Genomic DNA, 16,498 nt, shown 5'->3' with positions numbered 1-16,498 from the left:
CCGCGGATCTATCTGGGGAAGCACCTCCAAAGCCAGCTGACACCCCGCGTCCTGGCCGTCGGCGGCTCGAGAAGTGATGGTCAAGACCGAGAGCCTGGGGATCCGCTTACCCGCTGGTCTCCGGGGCTCCCCGACCTTCGCTTCGGGGGAAGTTCAAGTCCATTGGAGTTTGTCCTGAAGGTACGCCACGCCCCCTCCCCAATCTGAGCCGGGCAGGGCGCGGGGTGGAAACTGCCCGCATCCACGTACCAAGCAGAAGTGGACTCAGCGCCCGGTCACTCGGACCTTCAGCGTTAAGGAGAACTCCAAGGCAGGCGCGGGACTGGGGAAAGGGAGCGGGGGCGACAAAGCGGATTTGAAACCAGTAGTCAAGGCGGACGTGGCGAGCTGGCACCGCCACAGCGGTCCAGGAGGCGGCCCCGGGAGCCGCGCGGCCTGCGGGAACGCCCGGCGGTCATGGGCAAGGCGGCCCGGGGCCGTCCGGGAGCCGGCTGAGCGCCGGGCCGAGGCGCGATCTCGCCGGGGCCGTGGGCGAGAGTCAGTCGGCGCCCTCGGCCGTGGAGCGAGGGGCTGCCCTCGGGGACCAGGCCATGGCCGGCCGGGGTTGCAGCTGGAGTCCGGGCCACCTGAACGAGGACAACGCGCGCTTCCTGCTGCTCGCCGCGCTCATTGTGCTCTACCTGCTGGGTGGCGCCGCCGTCTTCTCGGCGCTGGAGCTGGCGCACGAGCGCCAGGCCAGGCAGCGCTGGGAGGAGCGCCTGGCCAACTTCAGCCGCGGCCACAACCTGAGCCGCGACGAGCTGCGCGGCTTCCTACGCCACTACGAGGAGGCCACCAGGGCCGGCATCCGAGTGGACAACGTCCGCCCGCGTTGGGACTTCACCGGCGCCTTCTACTTCGTGGGCACCGTCGTGTCCACCATAGGTAAGTGTGCCAGCCGGGCTCACTGGCATCCTCTGGAGCCTCCACTGCACCCGCTGGTTGCCGGATGGGCAGAACCGACCCTCTCTGCCTTCGGTTCTTGCAGCTCGGCGCCCAGCTCTGCTCCACCGGTGTGAGCTGTTGCCTGATCAACAGGTGGTATTGCCTCCCTGCTACTCTAAATGTGGTCCGTGGACAGGAAGCATCAGCATCACCGGGAGCTAGTTAGAAATGCAATCTCAGTCCCTCCCCAGACCTCCTGAGTCAGAATCTGTGTGTTAACAAAGTCCCTGGGGCATTTGAATGAGCCTTAAAGTGGAGCCGCTCTGCTGTAGATTTTCAGTCTAATTAAGGAGATAGGGCTTCAGTTCAGGGAACTTTGGGGAGAAAGCTTACGAATAGGGACAGGAACCTAAAAACATTCACTGAGTTAGTGCTATGCACAAGCCACTGGTCAGAGGGGAAGTGCAAAGTTAAAGACTTCGCCTTTGACTTCAAACTTAGAAAAAATCGGATAGAATCCCAGATTGGAAGTGAGGAGGCAAAAGTACTAACGAGTCCAAAGGATGAAAAGTGTTGTCTACCATGAAGAACCAGGGAGGAAGTGACCTGTGGGCTGAGCCAGTTAGTGTTAGGCAGGATTGGGTTTGGGGATTGAAAGTGCACTGCACTCTGGAGGAGGAGAGAATTGCATTCAGGTGCCCCATGAGCCGGCTGGAGTGGTGGAAGGAATGCTAGGGCGGTCTGCTGGCTAATGGGATAGAGGCAGACCTATACTGCCAGACTAAGGAGCTAGAACTTACCTAGAGGCCATTGGGAGCCATTGAGAGTTTTTGAGCGAGGGTATGACATGGAAAAAGATTGAGAGTCTTTGCACCACAGCCCTAAAGACTGTTCACCCTTGAAGCATAATAAGTGATAAGAGGGTTGGGGAAGATGCGGTAGAAATTCTGAGAGGAAAAAAGGAGAGTTGGAGCAGGGAGGGGGGTTGAAAGTCTGGGCAGAGAGAGAGGAAGTGGCATCCACACTGCCGGAGCACCAGGAGCAGCAGAAAAAGCTCGAAGTGCCCACAGCACAGGGTGCGTGTGCTGGGTGCTCTGCAGTTGTGACCTCTGTGCTCTGTAGAAGAGCTTGCCAGTGATGCAGGGTGACAAGACCCGCCTCCTGGAGGCTCCCACACATGGTTGTGTCACATAGACGTTGTGCTGGGAGAAGAAGCACAAAGTACAGATGAGATCGGCCTCAGGCTAGACTAGCCAAGAAAGACTTCTCAAGGCTGGTCCAGGAACCCAGGGCTTCAGCTGGCAGGCGGGAGGCGAGGCAGAGGGGACCAGCATGCTCAGGGGCACACAGGCTCCATCCGAAGTGCTTTGTGCTAAACTGCCCAGCTGACAATGCCCAGCCCTTCCCAGGTGGCCCTGCCCCTCAGCGGGCCTTGATGTCACCACAATACTGGGCATCTGGCAAGAAAAGCTCTCACAGCAGCCCAGAACCTGGGCCCTGGGGACAGTGGAGGAGGAATGACACCCACCATGGCTCTCTGCTGGACTTTTTTAGCAGCATTCCACAAGCCCTTCATCCCATCACCTCCCGTGTCTCAGAAGACAGTTCCAAAATTTCTATGTGAGGGAGTCTTGGAGTGAACAAACTGATTAGGAGGTGTCACTTTGGAACTTACCTTGAATCTACTGTGTTTACTTAGCAAGTACAGGACTTTTACTTAGATTGAATGATTATTTGGGATGCTTTTGATGGGAGATTGGAGGGCAGAACCCTTCCCACCAGCATCAAAAACCACTTCTTGGCTCACGGTGTGGTGTGTGAGGCGTGAGGTGTGGTGGCTCATGCTGGTAATCCCAGCACTTTGGAAGGCTGAGGCGGAAGAATCTCTTGAGGCCAAGAGCTTGAGATCAGCCTGAGCAACATAGTGAGACCCCACCTCTACAAAAAATTTGGAAATTAGCTGGGTGTGCCAGTTCGTGTCTGTATTCCCAGCTACTTTGGAGGCTGAGGCAGGAGGATCACTTGAACCCAGGAGTTTGAGGTTGCAGCGAGCTATGATGAGGCCCTGGCAATAAAGCAAGACACTGTCTCAAAAAAAAACAAACAACAACAACAAAAAACCTGCCTCTTGGCACTCCCCATGGGCATGGAGGGAAGGAGCAGAATATGCATGTGGTCTGGTGAACGTGGGTACAGTAGGAACTGGGATTGTCATGGGCAGGTAGGTACCTAGGAACACAGGCTTCTGAGATGCAAATAGGACAATGTAGCATGGTAGAGTAGGAACCTGCATTAAAAGTCAGAGTTGGAGCTTTTGGTCCTGCCTCTGTATCTTGGGCAAGTTTCTTAACCACTGTGAGCCCCACCTTCCCAGCTAAGGTGTCTGCCCAGTGCCCACCTTGGTGTCTGGTGCATCCTAGAGGTTTGGTGAATATTAGTCCTGCTTACTGCCCACTCCCACCCCTCAAACAGAGTTCTTGTGAGGGACAATGAGATCATGTAAGTGAATGCATGTTAAAAAGTAAAAAACATTATATAACTGTGGGCTTACTTTTACTTCCTCATTTCTAACATTTTTTTTAAATTGTTTCATTAAGTGCTGTTGTAATAACAGCACATGCTACCCTTGATTTGCCACATTAGACACATATTGCGATGGTGTGATTATAATGTGAATGTGATGCAGCTTATTGCTGCATGACATCCACACTTGGGTCAACACAACTCCATGAGGCAGGTGTGATTATCCCCATTTTATAGATGAGGAAACTAAAGCTTCATGTTTTTTTATAAAATAAAATATAAAAAAGAAAAAGTTAAGCCATCTGCACTAATATCACCCAAATTAACCATTGTTAACATTTTGGTGCATTTCTTTCTAGTCTTTTTTTCTCTAGACACCTACATTTAATACAAATGTGTTTTTAAAAATTAGAATCATATTCTAGAAGCTATCATATATTGCATTTTGTATTATAATATTGTAATATTATATGATGATGTTATTCTTCTAAAAATTGATCCCACCATGCTCTATTCTGCAAAGACTTTGAGGTAGTAGACAACAAGAAAGTGTACAGTAAAATAATAATAAAATGAAACTAAAACTTCAGAACCAGGGAGAAGAAAAACAGAAATATGGAAAGCAAGTGGAGCTATGACATTGGTGGGAGCTTTGTCTTAGTTCAGATTCCCTTAGAAGCAGATCTTGAGCCAAGAATTTGCATGCAAGCAGTTTATTGGGCAGTGCAAGGACTACAGGTAGCTGAAAGAGGAAGTGAAACAACGAAGGGAAGTCAGTCAGTCCAGGGTATGCTATCAAGGCAGGTACCATAGTGGGCAACTGGTACTTAATCCCAAATGGAAGCTTGGAAACAATACAGACCTCAGAATTTTCCCAGGCAAAGAAGCTGGGTTATTTATTAACCCATACCTCTCAGTAATTGGTTTAAAGCTGTCTGGGGAGGGTTGGGGCGGCAGCACAGGTATGTAATTCCCAGGTACTTCTGGTCTCATTTTGAGGACAGCCCAAGGATACCCTCTGACAATGATATGCACACTGGATATTCAAAATCAGGCCAGTGTGCCCAGAAGTCGTAAAGGGACCCCAAGGAATGTAGGCAGAGAACCAACAGTGACTATTCAAGCTTTAAATATGGTTGCAAGCTTCATGGCAGACAGACCCATGCTAGAATTCTTTTTTTTTTAACTGTTATTTGCATTTATTTTATGTTGCATCTATTCCTGTACCATAAGTTTTTGTTTCTTCAGTTTCTTCTATGACATCTTTTTCTTCTTTGCGACCTCCTCTTCTGGTTTTGGAACAATTTGTTCCTTTTCAGTGAGGACCATCTCTACATGTGTTAGTCCAACCATGAGCTCTGTAAGTTCAGCGCCGCATTTTGGGTGCTTTGTTCACCAGGATATGATCAATGACCAGAGAATCTACATCTAAACCCTTAAGTTCAGCATTACTCTGTGCATTTTTAAGCATGTGCAGCAAAAATTCAGCACTCTTCTTGGGCCACTGTTTGGCCTGGGCACACCTACCACCTCCACCATTGTAACGTTGGAATGGTAAACATTGTTTCTTAGAGTGAAATTTTTCAGATACTTGGTGGCTTTTCATATATGCATACGCTTGATGGCCTGGGAAGTTTCACAAGTGTTCTTCAAGTGAACATGAAGATCTGAACCTCTTGCAGCTTTTGTGGAGTTTTCAGGGTCAAGTGAATAGTGAACCATTTTCACAGATCACCTCAGGCCACTTAGGAGAAGAGACCATGCTAGAATTCTTAATATGAGAAAGGAGGAAACATAAGCCTTTCCCCAGTACCTAATTCTCAAAAATATTTCCCTCTTAGGATTTTATATAGGCAATATTGTAGTTGTACAGGACAATAAGTGATGTCTAGAAACAATATTTTCCTGGAAAATGCAATTGAGGGTTTCATGCAACTGTTGTCTAATTGAGACCTATAACTTATAAGTGAAAGCAGAATGGAAAACAGTTTGGCAGTTTCTCAAAAGGTTAAACACAGAACTAACATATGACCCAGCAATTCCACTCCTAAGTGTATATCCCCCCAAAAATGAATGTAGGGATTCAAACAGATATTTGTACACCAATGTTCATCGCTGCATTATTCACAATAGCCAAAAGGTGGAAACGACCCAAGTATCCATCAGCAGATGAGCAGATAAACCAAATGTGGTATACGTGCAATGGAATGTTATTCAGCCATAAAAAGGAATGAAATTTTGATATAAGCTACAACATAGACCTTGAAAACAATTGCACTTAGTGATATAAGCCAGACACAGGAGGACAAATATTATATGATTCCAATTATATATGAGGTACCTAGGATAGGCAAATTCATAGAGACAAATTAAAATAGAGGTTACCAGCAGATAAGGGAAGGAGAGAAGGGGAAGTTATTGTTTAATGGATAGAATTTCAGTTTAGGATGATGAAAAAGTTTTGCCTAAAGATACTGGTGATGGTTACATAACATTATGAATATATTTAATGCTATTGAATTGTACACTTAAGAATGGTTAAAATAATAAATATGATGGCTGGCCATGGTGGCTCACGCCTGTAATCCTAGCACTTCGGGAGGCTGAGGCAGGAAAATTGCTTGACAGTAGGAGTTTGAGACCAGGCTGAGCAAGAGCAAGACCCCATTTCTACAAAAAATAGAAAAATTATCCCAGCATGGTGGCACGTGCCTGTAATCCCAGCTATGCAAGGCTGAGGCAAGAGGATTGCTTGAGCCCAGGAGTTTGAGGTTTCAGTGAGCTGTGATGACACCACTGTACTCTATCCTGGGAAACAGAGAGAGACTCTGTCTCAAAAAAAAAGTCAAAGCAGAATATTAAAACACAGTTCAGCAATGCTGACTCTGAAAGGGCTGGTGATCAGACTTGAAACAAGCATAAATTTAAAGTACTCAGAAAAGTAGATTGATGGTGTATCTTGTAAATGATATTTTGTAAATATCTCCTCTCTCAAACAGGCTTTTGTTAGGAGTCTGTTGGCCAATGTACTTAATAACTTAGCTTCTGTCCAGAAAGGTGGTTAGGTAGTTTGCATAGGATATAGTCAGCATAGGCTTAGGTTATGCTGCAGTAAAAAGCTACCCCCAAAACTCACTAGCTTAGTACAACAAACGTTTACTTCCTTTTTACACCAAGTCCACTGTGGGCCCAGGTGACTCTGCAGGGCAGTTGGCTCCTGTGATGCCTCGGCATGTGTGTCCAGGATTGCCCAGGAAGGGGAAGACAAGACTGAGGAGTTGACACCAGCAATTAAATGGCCGCCACCAGGAAGTGGCACATATCCCTTCCACTCACCTGTCATTGGGCAAATCAAGTCACATGGCCACACCCAACTTCAAGAGGTTGGGGAAACAGTCCTCCCATGAGCCCAGCAGTGGATAAGACCGGGCATTGGCAAGCAGCACTGAGGGCTACCACACATACACCTGTGCTGCAGTAGACATGGATGCTAACGGATTGGAAACATTGGGGAGGTGGGAAAACATGAGTAGGATGGGGAAATTAAGCCACACATTTTAATACACAGAATTATGTGTCAAAAGGAACTGTGGAATTGAGAAAAGTGAACCCCAAATTTGACTCCAAGTTTTCTAGTTGTTGAAATTAAGAGGCAAGGACAACCGTCAAATGGTTCCCCCTTATCCAAGTGGGCTGCTTGGCAGACCAGCTCTTGTAGAAATAAATATTTCTCCTGTGGCTTGTCATGAAGGGGACAACACAATGTGTCAAGTAAGCCCTTCCACCACATCTCAGCCGTAATATGAAAGAGAGCTGTGTGCTCCTGCAGGGCGCGGCTTCCCTCCGTGCAGGAAGCAGTTCAGCAAGAGCCGGATCCAAAGCGACGCAGGGCAGGCGCACAGCTCTCGATGCCCTGATCCAAGAAGGACGTTTGGAATATTCTGTTGGTGGTTCCCAAGCTTAAGTGTCCATAAACACTCACCTGAGGGGACTGTGGAGTGTGTTAAAATGCGGGTGCTTGGGCCCCGCTTTCAGAGATTCTGTTGCGGATGTGCATTTTAAGAAAGTTCTCCAGAGGACTGTGACGTAGGCAGTCCAGGGAGCACACTTAGAGGACTCTGCATCGTGAGGCGTGTTGATGGGAGTTGGTGTAGGGTTGAAAACTGAGTCCTTGCTATTCAAAGAGCAGTCCCTGAGTCAGCCGTGTCAGCATCACCTAGAAGCTTGTAAGACCTGCAGAGTCTCAGGCCAACCCCAGACCTACAGAATCAGAGTCTGCTCTTTAACAAAACACTCAGGTGAGTCCTAGGCACATTAAAATTTGAGAAGTCTGGCATCTAGAGGGATGTTAATTTGTACTATTGCTGACTAGGGCAGGCCCCGCTCCACCCTCACCCCTGTGCTTTAGAACACAGAGAACTGGTGGCCAGGCTGCTATGGCGAGGAGATGTGCGCACCTGTTGCCTTGGGGGACCACTGAGGGCGAGGTCATCAAGCATCATCCAGATGCAGGGATGCGCTGGGCTCAGGCTGAGACGGTGACCCCCGGCTCATGCAGATCAGAGACGTGCAGACGCAGAGCTGCTTAGCCCCGCCTTGGTGGGGTACTGCTCAGGGATGACTAGGTTCTCAACAGTAGTTTGTATTCATTTTAATTAAACAGAAATAATTCTGCTGGCACCCCTTTTAGGTCCTGGATATGGCTTGTGTTTAGCGGTGGTGCAGCAGTATCCTACCAGGCTCTCCGGGGTTCCAGAGCCAAGCTGGCAGGGATGCTATTTGGCCTGGTCAGTGTGTAAATCTATGTGGCACGGAACTGAATATTGTGTCAGGAATCTTTTTTTTTCCCCCACATGGGAACAAGGCTGAGGAAAGAGCTTTTGAAATCAAATTATATAGGGTCAAACAAAACAGTATTGAGAATCTCTATTTTACAGTATAAAGTTACCAACTAACATCAAAGATAAAAGGGCATTCAGAAAGAATAAAAATATCCCATGAATATGTTAATGGATATCACACATTAATAAATGGCATGTGCATGTCAAGATTTAAATCATACACAGAATGGGCACTTTACATGCTACAAACCTTGTAAGGCACACAGGGAAGTTATTATTTATTCCATTTTGCAAATAAGGAAACCGAGGTACAGAGAAGCATGAATATCTTGCTTAGGACCACACAGCTATAAAGTGGCAGAGTCAGAATTAGAACCAAGTTTTGTTTTGTTCAGTGTCCAGTGATAAATACATATTCATTTTAGACAACTGGAAATATATGGGAAAGTATAAAAAAGTAGGAATCACCCATAATTCCACCATCTAACAAGAACCACTATTAATATTCTGGTGAATCATATTATACTGAACCCAAAATGCTATTTTGTTAATCTTAGGTGCATCATTATTTTATGTACCAGCCAATTAAATCCTGACATGCTAGCAGTTGTGGGATGCATCCCAATTTCAGAGATATTAAAATGTTGGGGAATGGTGCATCTTAAAATCACCTTAATGTATTGTATCTCATTACTTTCTGTATAGCCATCATCACATGAGCATATTGTTGTAATTAGGTAAAAATGAATCTCCCTATAATTAAAATTTCTTTGATTTATATGAAAGTTGATTGATCTTACAGTTCATCTTCTCTGAATCAACTAGCTAATTTTCCCCCATTTTTTTGTTGGGCAGAGGGGGATATGTTAATCCATGTGTATGTGGCTTTATATTTTAAGGATTTTAGCCCTGTATCTAAGGGCTAAATGTTTGTATCATAGCACTCATCTTTTGTTTTCTGTTCAATATGTATTATTTATTATTTAGATAGAGAAATGTTTTTAATTTCTGTTCAGTTTCATATTCCAGTCTTTTTCTTGTGCTACCTTCCATTGTCTTTGTGTTCAGAAAATCTTTTCCCATCGAGATCCCATAAGAATGCAAGCTTCTGTTCATTATTTTTGCAACTACTCTGTTTCCCATCACAGTAGTAGCTTTTAAAGCACTTGAACGTATTATTTCACATGAAAAATGGCGAGCGCATTTTAAAATGACAGTGATGCATGGCTGTGGGGAAGAGTGGCTGGTAAGAGTTTGCATTCACCAAGGTAGGGTGAGAGGGCCACATCTCTTGAGATCCATCTTCTGAAATTTCACAGGGAAGCTCAGCCTGTCCATTCTGAGAATCCTGGATTTGTTCATTGTTTCCTACTTGGAAAATTTCAGTATCTTGAAATCAGAGCTATGTTACAGGACACTGCTCTCACTCTCCACATTTAGTACTTGTAGATCCTAATCTCAGCCTTAGAAAGTCTTGTTAATATTATGAAATATGAAGACTTCCATTTTTTTATTTCAGCGTATTACAGGGGTTCAAATGTTTAGGTTACATGTATTGCCTTTGCCCTACCTGAGTCAGAGCGTTAGCATTTCCATCCCCCAGACGGTGCACACCACACCCATTAGGTGTGAATATCCCCTTTCTTTCCTCCCCCCCCACCTGCCCGACACCCAGTGAATGTTACTTACTATATGTGCATATAAGTGTTGGATTTCCTTTTCTTTTATCCTGAATTCCATCCTGTTTTCTCTTTCCCTCCATGGCTTTTTCTATGGAGAGATGGGTTTGAGATGATGTAACCCAAATAATTCTTGGGCTCGTTGGGGTCCCAGGGTCGTGTTCTATTCAAAGAAGCCTGGTCTGTTAGCCAAAAGTAATGAAAAAATAAATTCAATCTTTGCCTGCCTGTCTAAAGAACCTTAAAGAGCCTCCAATTGATAACACAAAGGAAACTCCCCTCTTCCCTCCTCTGCAATCTCTCATATCTCAAAGGAGTTCTGGAGCCTCTTATCCCCAACCCCTCCCAAGTTCTCCCGGCCATCAGCCTCTGTCTGTCTGTTCCCCTGGTCTGCTCTCCCCACACCTCTCTCTGCTCTCTGTTACCAAGATTGACTTAACCTCTGCAGTGTCGTTTAGCTTTCTCTCCGTTATCCTGGATTCTCCTCCATAAAAGATAGTCCTGGGAGCTGACCCAGCCGGCAACACTCCTTTCACCTTAGAAGCAAGGAGAGAAGAGCAGGGGAAGATAGCTGCTAGCACATGGGGAGCATGTGAGGAATTAGAGGAGGACATCACCACAACTGTGCTATGACTGTTCAATATTTAACTGCTCCTCTTACTATAGGACATGTATGTTGTTTCTAATTATTTGCTAGTACAACAGCTCTATAAGATATATTTTTAATGCTAACATTTAAATTTTAAATTGTAAATATGTATAGGTACTGTCAAATTTTTGAGAATTTGAAAATTTAAATATTCTCTTAACCAATTTGCAAGAATCTTGTTATTCTCACAGCTAACATGTACTGTATTCTTCCCCTTCATTGGTACTGTACTCGGAGCTCTACATACATGATCTTTCACCTGTGAAGTAGGACTATTATTTTCCCCCATTCTGTAGATGAGAAAACTGAAGCATAGAGATTAAATAGCTTGCCCAAGGTCACATAGCTAGTAAGTGGTAGAACTTTGACTCAAACTTTGTTCAGCCATGATTTAAATTTTGGGTTATGGTGGAGGTGGGGGGCGGGTAGCCTCTAAGATGGTCAGAATTCTAGTGAAACCTGAAATAAAACCAAGGGCCCTGGTTCAGTATTTATTTTGGATGTTTTTGTGTTTTATTTGATTTTACTGATGGATATTTTTTTGTAGGCTTTGTAAAAGGAGGCCATCTGGGTATCTCATGCTGGGTTTGAACAGAGTCTTTTCTCCCTTCTGATGTCCTTAGAACCACACCGAGCACCATATCAAATGTAAAGTTCAGGATTGAGTCCCTACTACGGGGCCAACCCGACTATGGCAGTTCTCAACCTGGCCTGTGGATAGAATTCAGGGTGTCTCTAAATTTGGATGGGAAAATAATTTCATCCTTATGTTTACTAACGTCCAGCTAAGCTCTGACTACTCTCAAGGATTGCCTTCCATAATGAATATCGGTAACAACCCAGAGGTAACATGAACAAGGCCCACGGCTTTGTAACCAACAGAAATCACAGATCTGTTCCCCTCCCTTTACAGTCATGGCGAAGACAGTCATCGTTCACCCTCACCGCTACCTCAAAATCATGGCAGTTATTAGACCTGATCTTGTTATTTCATGATTTAACAACAAAGCACACATGTCACACATTTGTTTCATAACTGTGCTTTAATATGGCTGCTTTTGTAATCCTGTGCACTTTATTTCATTCATTACAAAAGCAACATTTCTCTAAGAAGGGATGAATAGACTTCCCGAGACTGCAAAGGCTCCACGTAACATAAGACAGGAACTGAGAACCAGACCGAGGTTCTTTAGGCAAGTTTTGAATGAAGAGAAAAAGGCAACTTGCCGTAGCTGCAGTCATCGCCCCTCCTGACAGGGCGTTAATGCACTTGTAGTGGTTTGGAAATGGACTTGAAAGGCTCTTGTTGCTCAATCACTGTGCATAATCTCATCTTCCCCGGATGATTCAGATGATGTCTCAGGATGTTGCAGTTGTTGACGGTCATCATTGGGAGTGAACATTAGTCAGCCCCTCAGAGCAGTGGGGAAGAAGCACACATCCACAGATGGCCTATTTATAAAGAACCCTTTTTATAGCATAGTAGACTTTTCTGAGTTCTGTCCCTATTTCTTTACCTCTGTGTTCTCAGCTGGTGATGATGTCCCTTTGACTCTTAGTCCACTGCCAACTCTGTGGTTTCAGCATCACACGTACACTTGATGTAAATGCTGATTTTGGAATATATAGTACTGGCTCATACTTCTTATTTAATGTTTAAATTAGAGAAACTGCTACTGACAGGCCTTGGGCCAAAGGTGACATGCTTTATTTGGCCCACAGATGGTGATGAGTTGATAAATGTTTAACAACCAGCTCAAAAAAAAAAAAGGCCCTGCTTCATAGCATGTGCCTATTTCTGTGGTGTAAATATTCCCACAATGGCTGACTGGAGGCTACAAACGTGAAGCCACTGGAGGAAGGTGGGGTAGAGAAGATGTGCATAATCAGCTCTCAGGAGCCTTTACCAGCCAAACAGCACACTGCTGTGGACCTCAGAGTGTGTGAGAAAATTTAAATGAGTTGTCAACTTTTAAAAATCAGAGTTCACAATCAAAATCTAGAATTTTTATTTCTCTTGGAAAAACAGAAAATCTGGCTATGTCAGGCCCACATTCCTCCAGGCCAACCACTCGCTGAAGAGGAGCTACTGATGCTCCCTGTGGGAAGCTCACTGCACCCCTGTCCCCACCCCCAGGCTGAGTGTCACCTGCCAGGCGTCTCCGAGTTTGACTTCTTTCCTGTCCCCTGGTTCAAGTGCTAAGGTTCCTTTTGTCTCTTTGAGATAGAAGAGCCAAATGATCTTATCCCCTGGCTCTTTATCAAAAACTCAAGAAAGAATTGCAGAGTAGGGCCCCATGTGATATTAATTGTTAAAAATTGCTTCCAGCTTGATCCTAGGGCAGTCAAGATTTTCCTGATGGGGTGCATGGAGATTTTTATTCCATTCTTGTTAATTTCCCTCTGGTCAGCCCAAATCAGTAGGCAAAAGAGCTTTTCCACTTAGGATATTTAATTAATGAAGACTCAAACCAGAAAAGCATGAACTCTGTGGCAGGATAAAGGTTTTCCTATGGGAAATTAAGACCCACTGACTGGAAATGGTGAAAAGTGACAAGTTCAGAGGAAACTCAGTACAGTAATTAAAAATGTATCAAGTCGTGTACAGTAGGCAGTCAACACAGCGCAGTCAAAGAAAAATAGCGTCTCAGAGGTCTTGTTGGAGACTGTCCATGTTGATTTTGGATAATGCCCCAATGTCTGGGGGAAGACTGCTCTTAAACCTGGAATGTAGAACACAGGGGACACCAACCCCACCGGAGTGTTCTGTCATAAATACCTTATTATTTATGAGCATTAAGGGATCCTTAAGGGCATTAGACATCCTGAAACCCTGTTCTTGGTGGAATGCAGTGCTTCGGCAGGTGATTTAGGAATGTGAGGTTTGGAAAAGGGGGTAAGGGGAGAGTCTTGGAATTACCAGTGCTATCAGAGAAGAGGGAGCCCATCAGAAAAGCAGTGGTAGGTATGTTAAGAGTTGCATTATGAACGTACTCAAACGTTAGCAAGAGTGTTGTTCTTTGACAGTGAAATAATTTTTGGAAGGGGGGGGCTCCATTGTTAAAGACACTTTTTCTGGACCTTAACCAGGTGAAACATTTTCAATGACTCCTCAGTAAACACGTCCGTGTTGTTTGGGAGGGAGACAGAAACCCGCTGCTAAGCCACATCATCCACTGAGCCTCTTCTTTCTAACAACTGATATTAAATGAAGAGAGGAGAGGGACTTTTTTCTTTTTCTTTTTTATTTTATTTTTATTTTTTGAGACACAGTCTTGCTGTGTCTCCCAGGCTGGAGTGCAGTGGTGCAATCATAGCCCGCTGTAACCTGGAACTCCTGGGCGCAAGTGATCCTCCCTCCTCAGCCTCCCGAGTAGCTGGGGCTGTAGGTACAGGCCACCACACCTGGCTGGAGAGGGATTTTAATGGATAAATGTCATTTATCAAACACAGATACAGTAAAGGCGCAGTTAAAAAGGAAGAACAATACAGAGGTTTGCAGGCAGGGGATGAGGAAATGTGGCAGACAGAGGTCAAGGGAACATCTTGAAGTAGCAGAAAGACCCGCTGGTGAGTAAGAAGACGGTTGGGATCCAAAGATACAGAAGACTAGCTTTTCAGGATCAAGTGTTTTCATTTCTTTCCCTCCAAAGAAGCATCATGATACTCAGAAAGGGGCAAGGGAAACTAAACACCCACCATTTATTAGGCCCCTGATTTGCACTAGGTGCTCAGTCTCCTCTGGGCATGGGGCACACACTCTAGATACGGGCCCCCATGACAGTAATTAAATGTGCTGAGCCAGGCACTGTGCTGAGCACTGATTTAATTGCATCACCCTGATGAATCCTCACTACAGCACTCCAAGGTAGACAGTGACGCCCCCACGTCATAGATGAGGAAACTGAGACAGGAAATTTGCTCCTCACCGCACAGCCAGCAGAAGGGGGTGCAGCCCCACCTGGCTCCAAAGCCCATGCTTTCTCTCGACGCTGCACCGCCTTCACAAGCATCAGGTTGTGTTGTGAACTAATTAATTAATTGAGCATAGTGCTTCCCAAACACCTAGTGTAGAATTGCTTAATTAATTCACAATAATATCAGTGAACATGGAGTCAGCTCCATTTCCTCTCGGTTTTATTCTTCCTTGATGGTTTTTTGAATAAAAGCCTATTACTATTGCCATGATTTCTCTTTGCCACCTCTGCATTTTAAAAAATTCTAGGGCGAGTCAGAAAGCGGGATGGATGCTTCTGGTGCTATGCTCCTAGGCAGCCCTGGTCCTTCGAGCGTCCCCAGAGTAAATTAGATGTGGTGGAATGTCGCAAAAGGCAGACAGGGCCTGGGGTCGCTTCAGGCTTCCTGTGAGGATGCCCTGTCTCCCGTTCACTTGCAGAGAACACTGTGGGCTATCTCAGTTCCACAGTGGGAGATCACTCCCATCCCTCTTCCCGGAGGACTTGAAGGTCTCATTGTCCACGGGTGGATGTGTGAAATCCTCGTTTGTGGAACTCTGGAATACAGTCCCAAATCTTTCTTGATTCTTGGATTGCCTTTGATTCCCTTTGTGCTGAGATCAAGTGGCTCTTTCTAACAGGGGTACGCAGTAAGATCTAGGAAACTTTTCTAAAAATATGCATAGCTCCCCTGAGTGGAGTTTTGATCCAGTGGGTCTGAGGTGGGGCCTCAGTAGCTCTATTTAAAACAAACACCAAAACATCCTTAAGTGATTCTGATTTGTGCTCTCTTTGGAGCCAGTGTTATAGTTAACATATCTTCTGCTGCTATTAATCAGCTGTCCTATTTTTCTCAGATGTATTTGGGTGAGGACCCAAGAAGGGTTTCTCTCTCCTTTCAACAAGTTGGAGCAATTATTCTCAAGCTTGTTCAGATGGTGAGATACCTGAATTCTCAGTCCTCCTTGCAAAATACGGTGAAATGTTGTGATATATTATTCTCTTGTGAAAACTAGGAACAATTTGGCTGGTCTGAGTGCAGTGGTGTTTACAACTAATTGATCACAACCAGTTACAGATTTCTTTGTTCTTTTTCTACTCCCACTGCTTCACTTGACCAGCCAAATAAAAATAAAAATAAATGTGACTATGTTTTCTGTATTGTCTTAGTCAAGGAAGGCCCTTTTGCTTGTAGATATTAGGAACTCACTTGAATTAGTTCAAGGCAAAATGTGGAACATATTATAAGGATACAGGGGTACCTCATTTTATTGCACTTCACAGATATCATGTTTTTTATAAATTGAAGGTTCATGGCAACCCTGCATTGAGCATGTCTTTTGGTGCCATTTCTCCAACAGCCTGTGCTTACTTTGTCACATTTTGGTAATTCTCACAATATTTCAGACTTTTCCATTATTATTTTATCTGTTATGGTGATCGGTGATCAGTGATCTTTGATGTTATCATTGTAATTGTTTTGGGACACCACAAACAGCACTCATATAAGACAGTGAATTTAATTAATAAATGTTTTATGTGTTCTAACTGTTTCTTCTACTGGCCATTCCCAGCCTCTCTCCCTCTCCTCGGGCCTCCCTATTCTCTGAGACACAACAAAATTGACATTATGCCAGTTAGTAACCTGACAGTGGCCTCTAAGTGTTCACGTGAAAGGGAGAGTGGCAGGTCTCTCATTTTAAATCAAAAGCTAGAAATGATTAAGCTTAGTGAGGAAGGCATGTTGAAAGCAGAGATAGGCCCACAACTAGGCCTCTTGTGATAAACAATTAACCAAGTTGTGAATGCAAAATAAAAGTTCTTGAAGGAAACTAAAAGTGCTACTCCAGTGAACACACGAACAATATGAAGGCCAAACAGCCTTATTGCTGATATGGAAACAGTTTGAGCGGTCTGGATAGAAGA

At 44.9% G+C, this 16,498-nt stretch overlaps 1 protein-coding gene and 1 pseudogene across 1 annotated transcript in view; one reads left to right on the top strand and one right to left on the bottom strand.

Annotated features, from left to right (window-relative positions):
- The first annotated feature begins 414 nt into the window (after window positions 1-414).
- KCNK13 (potassium two pore domain channel subfamily K member 13) overlaps window positions 415-16,498 on the top strand; it is an 85,512-nt gene continuing 69,428 nt past the window's right edge. The window contains exon 1 of the mRNA XM_045562109.1: window positions 415-924. Within this exon, the coding sequence (XP_045418065.1) occupies window positions 591-924 (334 nt within the window). The 5' untranslated portion in view covers window positions 415-590. The remainder of the gene's footprint in view (window positions 925-16,498) is intronic.
- LOC123645668 lies at window positions 4,663-5,169 on the bottom strand (annotated as a pseudogene).

This window comes from Lemur catta, chromosome 1, assembly GCF_020740605.2.
Source record: "Lemur catta isolate mLemCat1 chromosome 1, mLemCat1.pri, whole genome shotgun sequence".
Lineage (NCBI taxonomy): Eukaryota > Metazoa > Chordata > Mammalia > Primates > Lemuridae > Lemur > Lemur catta.
Note: the sequence above shows the minus strand (reverse complement) of the source record. Positions and strands in the feature narration are given on the sequence as shown.